The sequence below is a fragment of the Euwallacea similis genome, chromosome 1 (genome assembly GCF_039881205.1).
Source record: "Euwallacea similis isolate ESF13 chromosome 1, ESF131.1, whole genome shotgun sequence".
Taxonomy (NCBI): Eukaryota; Metazoa; Arthropoda; class Insecta; order Coleoptera; family Curculionidae; genus Euwallacea; species Euwallacea similis.
The window spans coordinates 1,118,309-1,135,432 of record NC_089609.1 but is presented as its reverse complement, the minus strand read 5'-3'; the positions used below and the strand labels follow the sequence as shown (position 1 = coordinate 1,135,432).

Below are 17,124 nucleotides of genomic sequence, written 5' to 3'. Positions count from 1 at the left end.
ATAAAGTTGACGGTAAAAATTGATGTTGGAGCACCAAAACTGAACAAATGAAGACTGGCGAAATGTCTTATTATCAGATGAAACCAGAATCAACCTACAATCAGATCACCGGTCAATTCGTGTTTTAAGAAGTCATGGAAGACAGATTAGGCTTCGGGCTGTTCGATTTGTTTCTAAATACAAAAGAGGAATCGTAATATTTTGGGGTGGCATTACGATTGGTGAACAAACTTGTTTAATTTCCATTAAACAAACACTAACAGGTCCAAGCTAGGTGGATCTAGTGCTGCAACCCGTAATAAGATCCTGGAGAGTTGTTTTTGGTAATTCTCTTTTATTCATGCACGATAATGTATCTCCATATACCAGCGGAGCTAATAGACATTTTTCAGAAGTGGAAGATGTGACGGTTTTAGATTGGCTTTTTTCACCAGATCTTAATCCAATTGACAACTTGTAAGATAAAATTAAAAGAAGGATTAAAATACGTCAAAATAACCCTGGCCATGCCGAACAATTAGTAAAAGCAGTTTTAGAAGAATGGAGAAATGATTTCCAAAAAGCCATCGATAATTTAATAAAGAACATGCATCATCGAATTCGTTCTTGTATTATCCCTGGAAGAAGCAATACTGATTATTAATCTAAAAAAAACTATTTTTTTTTAAATTTTCATTTACCTTACAGTTAATTTTTGCAGAAATATACACTTTTTATTTTTCCTTTAATTTTAGAATTTGTTTCAATAATTTTTTTTCTGTAATAAAACACTTTTAGATAAACTGTTTTTTATCTTGAAATTATTCTTTTCAAATGTAATAGTGTTTTCTCGTAATTATTGAGTGATTCCATATAAGTTTGGTTGTGTGTATTTGAGCTTTCTTTAAACAAAGCATTTTAAATCCTAAAAAAGCTATTTATTTTAAATTATTTGACATTTTTGATACTCTGTTCCTCTGAATTTTGTTCAGACCCCGTGATACGTCTATGGGTTGGAAGGATTCCAATACCTTAGGAATTACTCTACGAAATGCAAATTTTAGTCACATGTGCACCTATACATATAATCCCTACCGAGACTCGTACCGTTAAGGAGTTTAATCATATTTGCGGACTCAAGGGAAAAAGGCAGTGTATGAGAGGAATGAATTACTTGATTATTCGTACAGGAAACCAGATCTCAAGAAGTGGAAATAAAATGTTAATACATTTATTTTACATATATTACATTTATTTATACATATATTATTAAAATAATTAATAACATTTGAATTAACAAATTTTAATTAATCGAAAGAAACCTAAAATGAAATTTTATATTTTTCTTGACGAAAAGGTGAATTTCGGGATCATTAGTTGAAATAACTTTGATCAGTCTAAGAGTTTTCTATACGATCTTAATCATGATCTTTTTTATTATATTGGTATTTTTACATTCATACTGCATCAATCCAGGGAATTTGAACACTTTAATCCATAAGTTATCTAATCTCCAGTCCCTCCCTCTACAAGTACCACAAAATTCCGACTATAAACGCAGCTAATCACAGAGTAAATATTATATTTAAAGCAGACTTAAAAACCTCATTTCTCAGCCACTCCCTGCTGGCATAATCACAGCCGATCCTACAACTCCATCAAATCTCCACTCTTCTCCATTATCTTCCTTATCTTCCTCTCAAACAAATTTTTCGCAATCTCTGCTTGTTTTCTTATTTCAACTACCTCCATTTTCTGTGTATCGCTCAATTGCCCACTTTCTAGGATTTTGTTCAATCTCTGCCAGCTTTTGGGCAAACTTGTTATCAGGTTGTTCTCAAAATTTCTGGGCAGAGGTAATGGCCGTTTACTCGCGTTGCTGCTCAGATTTTCTTGATTTTCCATGGAATTTCGCGGGTACTGTTTTATTATTTCTTCATTGACGTAGACAGTTCCTCTTTGGGAGTTGCGGAGAGATTGCAGTTGTTGCCGTATTGTCTCTATGTTGCCGTACATTTCCTCATCATCTACATAATCGGAGAACTTTTGTTGGAATGATTCAGAGTTGCTATAGATGTTCTCTTCTCTCAAAATAGTTTTTCCATATATCTCGTTTTGCTTTTCGTAAGAGCCGTTATGCTCGTGCAGCGCTTTGTCAATCGAGCTGATGCTATCTAACTCTTCTTGAGCTTTATAGCTCAGATTTCCATATACCCGTGAAGCGGCTGTCGCCTTCTCCACCGCAATTAATTTCCTCATGAGCCACTCCTTGCTAACTTCAGCCTCATTGTCCCAATTGAATTTCTGTAAAATCTCCTGGAACAGCCTAGCTCTGATATGCAAGTTCTTGAAGTCCTCTTCAGTTATAGCTTCTTCAAGTTCCACTTCCAGTACATTAATATTCTTGATCAGTTGCTCTTCTTCTTCCAAGCTCCCCATTTTCTCTTCAATGATTCGCCTGAAATCGGCCAGATCCTTGAGCAAATGAAACTTCCATTTGTTCAATGAAGACTCATCTGACACTTCCAGGTCGTTCAATTTTACTTGCAGGTAAAAAGCGCTTTTATCGATGTTACAAAAAGTGTCCGAATGGGCGCCGGGACGCCTTAAGTATTCTTTAAGCTCCCCGAGTCCTTCTTCAATAGACCTCAACAAGTCTTCCACTTGGTCATGTTTCGTAATGCTGTTTCTGCTGCATGAGGAACCCCCAAGGCTGATCAAATCGCTCACCAAATCCGGGTTTTGACTTTTGATTTCCGTGGACGACGGAGATAATTCCAGGGTGGACTTCAAAGTGGCCAAAGCTATTTCGAAGTTATGTCTAACCTTTCTGTAACGCCCTAAATCGGCGTTGGGGATATTTTTGACGAGACGGATTTGGTCTAGATCTACAAGATGGGCGGTAATCTCCGATATTAAATTTCGCATTTGGTCCTTGTCATTTGAAAGCATGGAAGCACGAATATCGCCCTCCATGCTGATGAAGACGTTATCTTTGTCATCTATTTTACTGGAAACAGTGTTGATGATAAAACCATTGGTGTGCACCCGAAAAGAGTTTCTCTGAGAGCGATTGTGCGATAAGCCGCCGCCCATTCTGTAAGATTAACAACTAAATTAGCTTAGTCGCTACCTCCCCCAATAACTACTTACCTTATTTGTTATGTATTTAGGTAGCGCTGATCACTGAAATTTAGTGAACGACCACAGGAATATATGTATAAAACTGATATGGGAATATGTTTTAGTTCAAAAATGATTATTCTCTACAAAATATTTGGGAGATTAGATAAGCAAATTCATTTGCGTTTTGTCGGTGACTCACGAAATTTGCGAACGAAATGGTGCAGGTCGCGAGCTAAGATAACACTTCCTGCTGCGCAGATGTGGGTTAATTCGATTACTTTATGACTTTCTTTTGAAGAGAATCCATCAATAAATAATTAATATAGATTCGCGCGTAATGTGCGCTAATACGTTGAAAGAGAAGTACTATTTGATAACTGAAACATGTGACAGCGGCGATGTATTACACATATCTCTAAAAGCTTTTCAAAAAAATACTTATGTGTAAAATTTGAGTGGTACCTAGGGAAAAACAAAATTGATTTCAATTTATACGTATATATTTTTATTTTTAACGCTCTTATGTACATTAATGTACCGGGTGTCCCGTTAAGAAAGGACTCCGGCTGAATTTTTAAAACTATTTTAGATAAGGCTTTAAAATAAAAAATGGTGTAACAAAAGTTGTCATGAGAAAATGTTGGAAACATTTTTTGAATTCCTAACTCCACCGTCAGGTGGATTATCTCATATAGTGAATGAAATGTCAAATAACTGAAGAAAATTCAATGAAAAGGTGTACTGAAAATGTTACGGTTTTGTTCGTGGAAAGTTTTTGCATAATTTTTGTGTGTAAAAGTTTTTATATATTTGCAAGTTTTCTGTAAGAGCGCTGCGAATGTTGTCAGATAAAAACTTAAATATCTCGGGAACGGGTCATAGGATTTAAAGAAGTGATCGCTCTTTAGAAAGAGCTTTTTTGCTCTACCCAAAGATGTATCAGCCAATTCATTTTAATTAATGAAAGTATCCTTAAACGACGCTTAAGTATGAAGTCTGAAATTTTCGTAAATTTCTTGCAAATATCAAATAGAATGGTATGTGTTTGGTATTTTAGCTAGCAAGAGCATAAAATTTCACTTATATCCTGAAAATTTAAACTTGATGTCGCTATTTGTTTAGAAAATATGCCGGTTTTTATCTGAAATCTATGGTATTGACGCTGAGGACCGTATTTTTCATAGATTCGAAATATACTCATAACATGTCGACAGATTTTTCATTTGACATACGCATTTGGAGAATTAACAAGATAAAGAACAAACCCAAAATTATAAACGCGATAATTTTGATTCCCGTGAATGCGGCGCCATTCATGATCAACTTGAAACGTAGACAAAAACACTAAAATCATTTTTTCGTTAATTTCAAATATTATTTGAGTTTCGAAAGTGGTCAGCAGATCGTGAGCACCGTGAAGGCTAAATACCATAGATTCCAGATAAAAACCGATATATTTTCTAAACAAATAGAGACATCGAATTGAAGTTTTCAGGATATAAGTAACGTTAACGGGACACTTGGTGTACTCCACTGTGGTGTAGACACTTCGGAGCACATTTTGTTTTAAAAATTTCAGAAGCGGCGGAAGCAATAGGGGTTGACTAAGAATCGAACTGTTGCTCACTTAATGGTTCAAACTATGTCACTGCGCTTTCATGACTAAATATTTTAAAATCTTAAGGCTTGAAATTTGCCTGCTTCCGAAAAAACAGAGGCGTAGATGAAGGCTTGTTTCAAGGTTCTTAATACTCAGAAAAATTTATCAAAAGTTTCAGTTTTCATCCTAAATTTTTATAGGATATTAAAATTCGGTTTAAGTTTGCTTTTTCTTCGCAGATTTCGAGATCAAAAATAAAATTAATTAAAAATTAAAATTACAAAAATTCAGAACTCAGAACTGGGGAAAACCGGTTTTAAGAGCACTTTGCAATAGAAAACAAACCAAACGAGGTTGTACTTGTTCATTAAAATTTAATTAATAATTAAAGATAATACATTGATATGTTCCAAGAAGTGTAGGTAATGTTACATGACCTAATGCAAAGAACTATAATCATGCAGTTCAAAATGCGGTGTTTTCAGATGATGACTTTGGCTCTTCTGCCCTGGCACACGAAGAGACGGTCTTTAAAATCTTATCAATTCTTGAATTTCGGACTCATATTTTTTTTTCGTATTGTGGAAAAAATCTTAATGTTTTCTCAAGAATTATGCCAGCGACCTCTTGAATTTCTCCTGCAAAGAATTTTTTTAATTGTCGATGTTAAATTCGAACTGCTGACTAAAGTCGTCTTCTTGCTGGACTTCCTCATTCTGTAATGTTTTTTGTAGCTCTGCGCAATCTTTCTCATAAATACTATGCGTTTCAGCTATAGATTTCATCCAGTCCGGAAAATACTTGAAATCCGTCGTTAACTGTATATCATCAATTTTATCACCGATTGCGTAGAACTCATGTTTGGCTTTATTTACATCAACCGTACATCCTTTATTAACACTATTCAACAATACTGTTACATTAAAAATGTCTCTGTCTAAAGAGGACAGGATATCGAATTCCGAGGTTCTATCCTCTAGTACTTGGATCAGCTCCTCTACACGTGTAATCAAAGCTTCTTTCTTATCATTGATATCTCCTTCATAAATCTCAATCTGCTCTAATTCCGATATTTCATTAGTAAGTTTATCCTTTAACGCACAATATTCAGCGTCCAGCTTCGTGCTTTTAAATGTGAACACTTTGGGTTCGAACGCGGGAAGCCTCTCTTCGACCTCTGTTAAGGTAGCTGTATATCTTACCAATCTTCTGTCATGCTCAATCTTCAGTTCTGGAAGTCCCCGATCAGCTTTCTGAAAACGTCGAACTTCTTCGTTGAATTGACGTTTCAGAGGGTTTGGCAGACTGCTGGGGTCAATTTCCAAAATTTTAGTTTTGAGTCTCTGATTGAAAATTTCAGCGAATGGTATATTGAAGTCTTGGAGCAGGTCCTCCAAGTACTCTACTCCTTCTTTAATTTGGTGGACAATGCATACGTTTTTCCCCCATAAATTTAGGTTTTCAACGTGATTGTGCATCCAGTGTAGAGCATCCGTTTGGGTTTGAAACAAATCGGAATCTACGGCATATTGTGTCGCATGTATATCTTCCATAACAGCAGTAATTTTGCTTGCCGTGTCGAAATATGCCATGGCCTCCTCAGGCACCATTAAGTCAATATTATTGAAAATTAAATTAGCTTCTATAGCAATCTGATACAGAGTGTCTTTTAACCGAGAAATGTGCTCATCTATGTCGTCAAGCAGCCTAAGCTTAGCGATATGCGTTTGATCATCAAACGGGTTTAATTTTTCGGCATACGTTTTCAGCTTTCCTAAACTCGGTTCGTTGATGTTAGCGGGATCACTTAAGCATTTTCTAGCTGAGAAGACATAATTCTCAAAATTCAGTTTCCGAATGTTGAAATCTATCTCTTCCAACTTATCGTCACAGTTCTTCTTCAAGTCCTCCACGGTCTTTTCTTCCGACGCATTCATCGGTACCACACAACGTATTTCTTCACGTATTATTAATAAAAAATCTTTCATGACTCCTAACTTTTCCAAATATTGCTTAGACCCTGGTTCTTTTGTGCTTGAAGGCGCTAGAGTTTTATTTAAACTCTCGTTCATATTCTTTAATCTGTGTTGTAAGCTATGTATAGTCGTACTAATGGCGTAGTGTCTAGGATGTTCTCCGTTGGGTAATGGGCTCCCCCCAAATTGCCTTTTTCTAAATAGTTCCTCCAGGGCTTCTGCAGATATCTCCACTGTATCCACTTTCCTTATAGCTTCCATCAATACTTGAATTCTTCGTTTAAGATCTTCCAAGATAGTGGACTTATAATGAGACATGGACTCGCATTCAATCACTTGGCTATAATTCTTCAACTCCTCTATAATTTCACTTTTTCTGAAATCTGTGAAAGTATTTTGGAATAGAAATTCGTTTTCTAAACGTTTGAGCTGGTCAGCTAACGACACCCTATGGGGTTCTGGTCTCGAACTGGTGCTATCCATACCCTACAAGAAAGAATCACGTTAGTCGGTTAATCAAATGTGTCGAATATTGAATTAATCTTCAAGGCCATTTAAAAATATAAATATTTTAGGCGTACTGCAATCACTGATATTTCAACTATTTTCCCAATTGAACCGTGCAAAAAAGTCTACATTTCTGCACGGTTCAAAACTTCTTTTCCTTTAAAAACTTTTTGGACCTGAGTAGGCTTTAAAAATACACCAATGGGGTTGGTACATAACACTGGAAATAGGAGTTTCGTGCGAGAAGTTGGGTAATCTACGACAAACTTAACAAATAAAAATTCCATAAGAGTGTGTTAAACTCCCAGATTAGAACATAGAGAAAGGCTACACATAAAAAGCGGTTTAGAGTCGGTTTTATAGCTGCTGCTCTGATTTGCAGTATGACGTAAGCATTGACCATGATGTCACAGGTCTTCATATCTCAATGTATTCAAACAAATGAAAGTCGAGTGAGATACAATGTGTCCCGTGTTTTACGGACGAGACTATGTCCTGAAAAATGCCAACCAGCACCGTAACAGCACCTAATGGACGTGAATCTTATATTCTTTTCTTGTATACTGTCACCTAATTTACAAAAGAGTTGTTTTCCCTATGAGTCAGAGCAAAATAATTTTTCTTGAAAATATGGCAAATGCAACATTTATTTACATTTGTGATTCTGGCGCAGTAAGGCATACTTACAATAACCTGTCCGGGTCATTTTTTACATTTACATAGAAAATTTTGTTTCAAATTATTGGGCACAGTAAGAGAAAATTTTAAAAAATTTAGAAGGTAATGAGACACTTTTAATGTCTTTCTAGCACTCAATGCCCATTTGTGCCATTGTTTCCGGGGTTCTCTGCATAAAAAGTAGCAGCAACTGTGACAAAATAAGCCCTGAGAAAATCTCTGTTAGAACGCGAATTGAATTCACAAAAAGGAGAAACTTTAGAGAATGTTTCAGAAAGATCCACGAACTTTCCCATATAGAAAAAAGCGGATTTATCTTGTGCAAGGTGGCTCAAAATTAATGTTTTTGCGGTTAGATCCTAAACTTGCCTAAAGTGCATTTTTTCAAATATAACTCCCTTGTGTATCAGCAAACCCGCTGAAAGAGAATTTAATTTCCTTGAAAACGATGTATCACGTTCCTCAACATGTCTGTGAATCATATTTGACCAATAAACGCTTTTTTGTTTATCATCTTTCAACGTTGGGTTATTTTGGATTTTTTTGCTGAAGGTGGCAGAAAAGGAAGTTGAGACATTTGAAAACAATTCAATAGTGCGAGCAATCGCGAATGTCGTTCGTGTCGAACATTTTTCGGCTGCCCTAAAAATGATCGGAATGAGATTGCCGATGAGGCACAGAGGGAGTTGTTCTGAAATAAAAAATGAGTGAAGACGATGAGGAAAGAGCTACATTACACGGCAAAAATATCTTAATACCAGCTCTAAATTATATAAAGGGTGTTATTTAAGTACGTGGCCAAACTTCAAAGGATGATCCCTTTGAGTGATTTTAAGACGAAAAGTTTATATAAACATAGGTCCAGTAATGCTTCGTTATCAAGATACAGGGTGCCAAACTTTTCTTAAAAAATCGTTTTTTCCTAAAAATTTTATTAATCATTTAGCCGATTTTGTTGAAATTCGGCAGTGTTACTTATGGTTATCGTTGTTATTTGTGCACCACTGACTTTTTAAAAACTTTTATATTTTTATCGCATTAAGCACAGTCATGGCCACCCAGGTAACAGGATTTAAATCCGTTAAATTTTTTCCTTCGGGGGCACGTAAAGTCCTTCATTTATAAAACTTTGGTCAAACCTGAAGAAGAATTAATTCAACGGATACGGGATTGATGCAATTAAATAAGATAAACGCCAGGAATATTTTAACACGTTCGGCAATTGATGTTAAGACGAACTAATACTTGCATTGAAGTTGAAGAAGGTCGTTTTTAGCAACTATTGTAAGTTTCGTCTTACTTTTTATTAAATGTTTTTTTTGGTTAAAAAAATTGCACACTATTTCTTTAAGTGTAGTTTTAATAAAGCGTTTTTCTTAAATTTCCGGCGTTACCCTTGTACACGTCATTAGCAAAATGAAACAATTTCTAGTTAAAAAGATTCCTTTGTACTATAATACATTAAAAACTGTTACCAAGTTTCAACTCAAGTTATATTAGTTTGCGTCTTTTTGTCATGTAGGAGTTTTTTTTATATGTAATGATTTAAAAAAAAGTTTGACACCCTGTATCTTGAAAACGAAGCAATACCAGACTTATGTTTATATAAACTTTTCATCTTAGAATCACTCAAAGAATCACCCCGTGAAATTTGGCCACGTACAGAAAAAACACGCTTTATATCCATGAAAATCCCTATGAAGCACCCGAATCGAAATACTGAGACTTCAATTTGATGTAGTACCTACTATCCCAAGTTCGGTGACAAAATGGTGAATCGTGATAATTAACGGCGACCGAGTTGAAATTTGGCAAAAATGACCTTAACCTGCAAACTACTGGCAAATATTTATGAGCAACATTACCCAATTCATGATTTCTGCATCCAAGTTTACGTGAACTCCTCGTGTAAACCAAAACACTACTTAAACAAAATATATACTGAAGATAGTTGAAGATTTAGGAGAAAATAAACTCAAATGTTTGCTGGTTTATTCTACACGTCTGTTCATTAATTTTTTTAAGGAACTTTTATCGCTTGGTATGCTCTTATCTCAATTTTGCCGCTGCTTTTTGTGTAGATCAGGTGCAAAATTAGAAGATTAGTGGCTGAGGGGTAAAATGTGTTTTAAATATGTATTTATGAGAATTGACCCAAAGTTACATCCCTTTTCCCTGGTTCACTTGCTGTAGAACCCGATATGGGATCAGCAATATGGTGCTAACGGATCAAGCAGCATTATAATTCAAGTGGGCTCATGGTGGAATAGACATGTTGGTTCCACAGATATTTTACCATTTTTTTAATCCAAAATATACACTCTAGATTTCCCTTTTCTGTTAATCTCTATCATCGTCAGCCTTCCGTTGGAATCTACCCGCAGCCTGGAAAATCTAAAAAAGGGCATACCAAAACAAAACCTCCACTACTATCTAAAAAAATGTATTTCTATGCCCTAATTAATTATAATCTAAACCCTCGTAGACTGCACCGACTTCAAAAATTCCGACACCCTATTACTACACAAAATGACCCTCATTATGCATCCGTCCACTTCACTTTTCAATCCGGGATTGCCGATCTTCTTCAACCCCACCAGCAGCTGATTCAACCTCTCATCAAGCTCATTAATTTGCTCATGAGTCAACGGAGTGTTCATTTTCCTAGTGATCTCATTAACTTCCTCATTGATGCCGCTCAGCCTGTCATGATCTTGCATCTTTTCTTCAATTTTATCTGCAAAATCTTCAACTTTCTGGGTCAGCTCTCTGTATTTGATGTAATAAGGAGAGTCTCTGGTATAGCCGAGCTTACTTAACTGTAGCTCACAGCTTTGCACAACTTCGTCTAGGTGTTTTAAACCGGCTATATCATTGGTTGTCTCGATTTTGTTGCTCAAATCTTCGATTTTTTCGGTTAAAGAAGTGAGTTGATCTTGATCAGGGATAGAATTTGCGAAGTTGGCTATGCGACCCACATAGGTTGAGTAGCAAGGGCTCGGTGTGGAGCTGACTTGAGAGGAGGAGGAGTATCCTGAAGAACCGTCTGCGCTGGGCAGGGAAATGATTTTGTTAAATATGAGGTTTAATTTGAGTTTGCAGGCAGTTTTTCTTGGTAACAACTCGTTGACTACATTCAATGTTCCAAGCTTTTTGTCAATTTCCTGAATCTTGGATTTACCTTCCTCATCCTTGGCAGAAGCAACGTCTTCAATGGCTTGCTCCAGATTCACGATTTCTTGAGTTTGCAGAGCTCTTTCTTCCAAGGCTTTAGCCAATGAATGCAGCTCCTTTAGCAGCTTCACTGAGCGCTTCTTTAATTGCTCATTTTCAATTTCCAATCGATCCAGGGTGATTACTGTTTTAGTGACTGATTCATTCAGCTCATAATACCTGCTCTCCGTTTTAAGGCCCGTAAATGTCTCAATTTGAGGCTTCAAGACTTTGATTTGTGCTTCAATATCTTCAATTTCCTTGCTGATGCAAGTCTCTAGTTGCTTTAGTTGTATTTTAAGTGAATTAATATTTTTTTGGACGTTAGATTTCCTGTTCCTGAGTAGCTGGTTGTCTGAGCTAAAGTGGTGCTCTTCCAGCTCCTTCTCGAGTGACTCTAGTTCCCTTCTAGATCTGGAGAGCGAACCTTCGCCTTCTAGGAATTGTCCTAAGCTCTTGGTTCGCATTTCTATGGATTGAACGTATCTAATATCTGTCGCTTCCTTGTCTAAGGCGTCACTATAATATTGCATTTCCTGAAGTAGCGCTGCCTGCCTCTGGTGCAACTCAGTTCCCCTTATAAAGCTGTAGTTTTGCAGTTTCTCCATTAACTCCCCAATTTCCGAGGACATCCCCGCAAACTTTACCCCTCCCTCTTCGTAACTGGTGGTGCTGATTTTCTGCTTTATGTTGGAAAAAGAGTTCTCGAACCTTTCAATTTCTTTGTTGACGTCAGTCTTGGGATAGTTGATTGGCTCCGCAGAAAGTTGAGCTTCAGGCCATTGTACGACTGGTTGCTGTCCTAAAGCTACTTTAGCATCAACTACGTTTTTGAGGGTTTGAGCTTCATTGCTGCAAATTTCCTTCTCCTTAGCCAGATTCTCATTTGATCTGGCAGGAATTTGACTCAGCTCGAAGTTAACTAAATCCAAACGACTTTGAAAGCCCACAAAAGCGTCAACGTTGTTTTCTGGAGTTCTATCTATCTCTCTCTTGATGTTCACTAAGTCCCTTTTGATTTTAGTCATATTGAGCTGCTCATCTGATTGAGCCTCCGGGAATTTGTTACCTCTAAAACTTTGAGCCATTGCAGAGCGCTGTTCCAAGATTTTCAGCAACCTTTCAGCCTCCTTTACCATCTCTGCGGAGCTGTAGTCTTCGACCTTCTCCCCAACATCCAACAGCAGCTTGTTCAAATCCCTTTCAATTTGATTGTACAGAACCCCTTTATATGTCCCAGAAAACCTCTTTACTTGTTCCCCCAATTGTTGCAGTTTTCCTTTGAACTGCTTCGCAGTCTCATCTTCTCTGCTACGGTAATTGGATCGCTCCTGTAGAGCCTCTAAGCTATTGCGTATCTGCTCTAAGAGTTCAGCTTTATCCTGCAATAGTTTCTCATAAGTTGGGGAGATGGTAAAGGTTTCTAACTCAGCTTGGACAGTGAGAAGGCGGTTTTTCAAGTCGTCAAATTCCTTGTCGTATTTGGTGCCGATGAACTTCTGCACTCCCTTGCTGAGAGGGTCAGCTTTATCTTTGAACTCGTCTAAAACCAATTTATGGAGTAGCTCTATTATTTCATTGTGGACTAAAGCAGCATTGTTTGATACTGCTTGATTGGAGTCTTTAGTATACTCCTGTAGGTTTCTGCGATACTGCTCTAGTTTCTCCTTTAATAGCTTTTTGTTATCCACATTGTCATCGACTTTCTCTTTGATATAGTGCACCTGCATCTTTATTTCTTCGATCTTTGAAAACCTTCGGTTGAGCCGGTTTTCAGATTTAGCATTTTGCACTTGCGGAGTTGGCAAATTGTACACTTTTGCCTTGGCCTTTATGAGTTTATCGACGCTGTTGGTGCTTCCATAGCTGTTCCTGGAATTATTTAGTTTAGGAATTGACTGAGAGCGCTTTCTCACCAAGTTTGTGGGCATGTTCAAGTCGCACTTCCGAGCAATCTTCTCTCGAATCTCGTTAATGGACTCCTGCATCTCCTCTAGGGTACTATCAATCCTCAACAGAGACAAGTGAGAGTAGGCATTCACATTAAAGTTGGTCTTCACGTTGTTCCAGTAGCTGATGAATTGGTCCACTACAGTGTGCTCTTTGTCCATGCTCTTCACTTTTTTCCTTAAAATCACATTGTCCTCGACAATGTCTTCCACAATTTTCTGATCGTCTACAGGTAAGATTTCACTGATCTGGTTTATGTTGTTGTTGATGTTGTTGAGCAGTTCCTTCTTGCGAGTTTTGGTGTCGTGATTGATTTCCTCCAAGTGTTCCAAGGAGTTGCGCAACTGCTGAAGATTTGTAACTGTGCTATCTGCGTTAGTTTTGGGGTCGAAGTTCCTCATAAACCTCTCGTAGTTGTGAAGAGATTTGGAGAATTTCGATTCAAATTCTCGTTTCGCCATTATTTTATCCAAATTTCTTACTGCTTCGGTGAGTTTTTGCGATAGGAGTACCACCCTTTGTTTCACGTCGTTGTCCACTATATCCACTTTCGCTAACCTCTGATTATTCTCGATTATATTATTCCTGATTGTGGCAAAATCTGCACTATCATGTTGCTTGACCATTCGGTCCAACAACGACTCATTCTCGGCTAATTTCAGCTCTACATCTGCAAGCTCATTCATCGCCGCTCTCTTCTTGGATTGTTTGGATTGATTTTGTAGTTCTCCATCCTTCTTTAAGCCATTTAAAGCCCTGCTGACCTTCTGGAAGAGTACCACTACCTTCTTATCCACGCTCTCCTTCCTCCTCTCGAAAGGAGTGCCTTTTTCTGCATTAATAAGCTCCAAATCAGCTGCCAGCACCGTCAGAGTTTTCTTAAATACCCTCAGCTGAGTCCCGTCTTTATTGGCCATTGCAGTATTCACGGATGTCTTCAACTCCTCAACTTTTGCCTCAATGTCCCTCAAAGTAGGCACACTGCTTCTTACTGGAGGTGAAGTACTGGTTTTCTTGCTGCGTAGCGACCCTAAAGAATTAGACCTCTTTTTGCTTAAAGGAACATTAATAAACGAGTTGCTCTCCACTGCAGCCGAATCCAGCTCGGAGACTTCAACTTTGAGGACGTCCTGCATGGTCTCGGAGATGTTCTTCAAAGCGGCATCAAGATCTTTGCGCTTGACTTTTCCGTGCATGGAACTAACTTCACTGCTGTGCAAGGCCAAAGTCTCCACCAAGTGCTCCTTTCGGGCTTTGGTCATGCTAGGTTTGGAGATCCTGAGGCTGGACCTCATGGAGTTAACATCTCGGGAGATGTAGCGCAAGCGCTCGTCGGGTCTGGACTGGGGGTTGCCCATGATCTGGAAGAAAAAAGGGTTAATCCAGAAGAGTTGAGCGTCAACTAAAATCACTATCGAGGAGACTTTAATACAGGGTGGTTTTGTTGCGATCGGCACTGCACCAAACCTTATTTGTTCTGTAGGTATTTGCTTAGCACCTGTATCTAAAATTTGACGTCATTGACCATAGTTATTGTTATTGTTTCGTTGAGTTAAAATCTAAACTATTCTCGTCTAACTCGTGTAAAGTAACATGTCGAATAAGGATTTTTTTATCACATACTTGTGTGCGTCATGTAAGCAGTTGTAATTGACATCAATGAAATCATTGTATTGTTCCTTATCGACGCTTCTTTGAGATTTTATTGTTCTTTGGAGAAAAATGCTCTTAGCAATATAAAAAGATAAAGTTTCTGCATTTATACGTTACTTTAAACGAGGTAAAATCAAACAAGAGGGGGGGTGAATTGAATGATAGGATCAATTGGGGCTTAACGTACCATAAAAACTGTAACATGTAGCGTCGACAACGCCGTATGCCCTTTAAAATGTGTTCGATTTTTGGGCGTGACTGCTGACTAATCAATAATGCAGATAACCAAAAAAATTCTGATTGCAACTTATTAATTTGGGATAAAAATGTGGTTCTTTTCAAATTTCTAGGACTTCCAACTATTTATTACCTGAAGAAATTTCTTGCAGTGTCACACCTCTTTATACAAGTTCCCATTAATTTCCTAACAAGTGATAATTAATACTAAATAAATACTCTCGGAAATGATTATTTCGTGGCAAGACTAATAATTGTTGTTTAAACATTCGGTAAATTCTAATAGCTAAGAAACATAAAATCTCGAAAATTGACATACTTTTCTTCTTTCTGTGTTGCTCTCAACAAAATGACTTTTATAGTAAAGCGTTAAGTAGGAGAAAAATTCACCACATTGGCAACACTGCATATTCTTGACAACCATCACCTCAAAATTATTATGCTCATCTGCCTTGTTGTTTCGCAAAACAAAAGAATAGCACAGTGTGACAAGTAGCGCAGTATTGCCACCTTAGTCCAAATATTTGTCAGAAATTAGAAATTGTTCAGGATTATCATAATATAGAAATCTCTATTTCGTTGCGTTTTACAATTGAGAATTTACATTTGAAACCAATTTAAGATATCGATATAGTCAGTTAAAACAAAGTACTTCTAGTATCTGTGTTATGGCTGAAATAAAAATTTTCCATTCCATCCAGAACTAAAATGGCTTTTTTTATATTATATGATTTTCAATTTCTGATCTAAAAATCACCACTTCCGAACTAGTTGAAACTGAATTTCGAGCAGAGCAAAAAATAATTGTCTTGCTACGATATGAAAACAAAGGGTTACAGTGACCATATCACATCCAACTGTCAATTTCACATGTGATATTTTCAAATTTTTTATATATTTTTCTGTAACAGATAAAAAGTGCGGTATTACTACCTTGATCGAAACATTTTGTTTTCTTTAAATAATAAAATGTCTTTAAACATTTTGCGGTCTTAAAATTCTGTGATTTGAATTAATTTGTCCTCAAAAGTGCATTAGAATAGGAACAAATATGTAAAAGAAAAATATTATCTTCCAAAATTCTCAATTAAAAGTACATGTTGGCAACGTCGCATAACATTAAAGGGGTAAGAATGCAGCCACCATATTTGCTTTCGAATTATGACAGACGAAGAATACCAGGTTGTCACATCTCTACAAAATTAGGCAACAGATTTTAATGTAAAATTTTTAACTCATTTTCTCGAGATTAACGTTTGTAGAGGAATACAGATTCTAATTATAACAAACGTAGTAATCAACTTGTTTCAGTTTTACGATGTTTGTTTAATATCTGATAAAAACACATTTAACACTATCAGATAAAGTTATTGAAAAAGTATTCGGATTGAGTCATTTTTCATTTAAAGCAACACATTAGCAAAAGTAACCAAAGAAAAATCTCTAACTAAAATGCTTTGAAAAAAAGATTAATTTTCAAAAGACCTTTTTGAGGATTTTTAGTAAGAAACGCCCTCAAATCCAGTGATATTCTCCTGATAGAGCAGAGCTGCAGAGCTGCTTGTCTGCCTAAGAGTGTTGCTCAATAAAGTCCTGTACCCTTACAAACTAACTGCAATGAAAACTACCAAAAAACTCACCTCAAAATAGCACTTTTCTTAGCATTCGATAGTAGAAATTTCCTCCGCAGCTCACCATAATAACCGTACACCATGTTTGATACAAAATTAATCAGGGTATTGTGATTATGGCTCGCTGATAAGATACCTGGTTTATTTTTCTCTACTTAGGAATTGATAATGATAATAATACCGAACCACTTAGATCACCGATGAATCGAAACCAGGTGAGACACACACCCAAACTGTTGAATTTGCCTACATTTTCCTGCAGTTTTCGACAAAATCGAGAGGAAAATCTCTGGGAATTACATTATTGTTTGAAGGTTCAAATGGTTCTGCTTGGATTGATTAAACATTAAACGACACAATATGCTTTACTTAACAACATTGGTTAACAATAATCAATGACCGCGTGACTGCAGACGAGAAATGTATGGTAACAGTACAAAGATTAGTCGAGAATATGTGGTAATCATAGAAGGAATTCAATGACTGGGCCAATAAGAATTTCAAAGACCCATTACGAAGATCTTGATTCTAAAAAAAATTTATACTGATCCTCTGGATATTCCAGCAAGGAGTG

At 36.8% G+C, this 17,124-nt stretch overlaps 4 protein-coding genes across 6 annotated transcripts in view; 1 reads left to right on the top strand and 3 right to left on the bottom strand.

Annotated features, from left to right (window-relative positions):
- The window catches only part of wake (wide awake), a 96,253-nt gene that overhangs the window by 33,139 nt on the left and 45,990 nt on the right, over positions 1-17,124 (top strand). The window lies entirely within an intron of this gene.
- On the bottom strand, positions 1,342-3,321 carry LOC136408670 (uncharacterized). Its single transcript, XM_066389794.1, has 2 exons — positions 3,133-3,321; positions 1,342-3,076 (listed from the first exon to the last, which is right to left on the bottom strand). The coding sequence occupies exon 2, from the start codon at positions 3,073-3,075 to the stop codon at positions 1,627-1,629; it is 1,449 nt and encodes a 482-aa protein (XP_066245891.1). The 5' UTR covers position 3,076; positions 3,133-3,321; the 3' UTR covers positions 1,342-1,626.
- Positions 5,153-9,864, bottom strand: LOC136419759 (uncharacterized). 2 transcript variants are annotated; one of them, XM_066406417.1, is made up of 2 exons: positions 9,706-9,855; positions 5,153-7,167 (listed from the first exon to the last, which is right to left on the bottom strand). In XM_066406417.1, the coding sequence occupies exon 2, from the start codon at positions 7,162-7,164 to the stop codon at positions 5,359-5,361; it is 1,806 nt and encodes a 601-aa protein (XP_066262514.1). In that variant the 5' UTR covers positions 7,165-7,167; positions 9,706-9,855; the 3' UTR covers positions 5,153-5,358. The 2 variants fall into 2 exon arrangements, with proteins under 2 accessions (XP_066262514.1, XP_066262429.1); XM_066406332.1 differs by having other exon boundaries at positions 5,154-7,167; positions 9,732-9,864.
- Positions 10,294-16,912, bottom strand: LOC136419485 (putative leucine-rich repeat-containing protein DDB_G0290503). The gene is made up of 2 exons (XM_066405896.1): positions 16,560-16,912; positions 10,294-14,390 (listed from the first exon to the last, which is right to left on the bottom strand). The coding sequence occupies exon 2, from the start codon at positions 14,385-14,387 to the stop codon at positions 10,338-10,340; it is 4,050 nt and encodes a 1,349-aa protein (XP_066261993.1). The 5' UTR covers positions 14,388-14,390; positions 16,560-16,912; the 3' UTR covers positions 10,294-10,337.

Excerpts from the sequence above, each read along its gene's own strand:
- LOC136408670 (XM_066389794.1), bottom strand. The coding sequence starts at position 3,075 with ATGGGCGGCGGCTTATCGCACAATCGCTCTCAGAGAAACTCTTTTCGG.
- LOC136419485 (XM_066405896.1), bottom strand. The coding sequence starts at position 14,387 with ATGGGCAACCCCCAGTCCAGACCCGACGAGCGCTTGCGCTACATCTCC.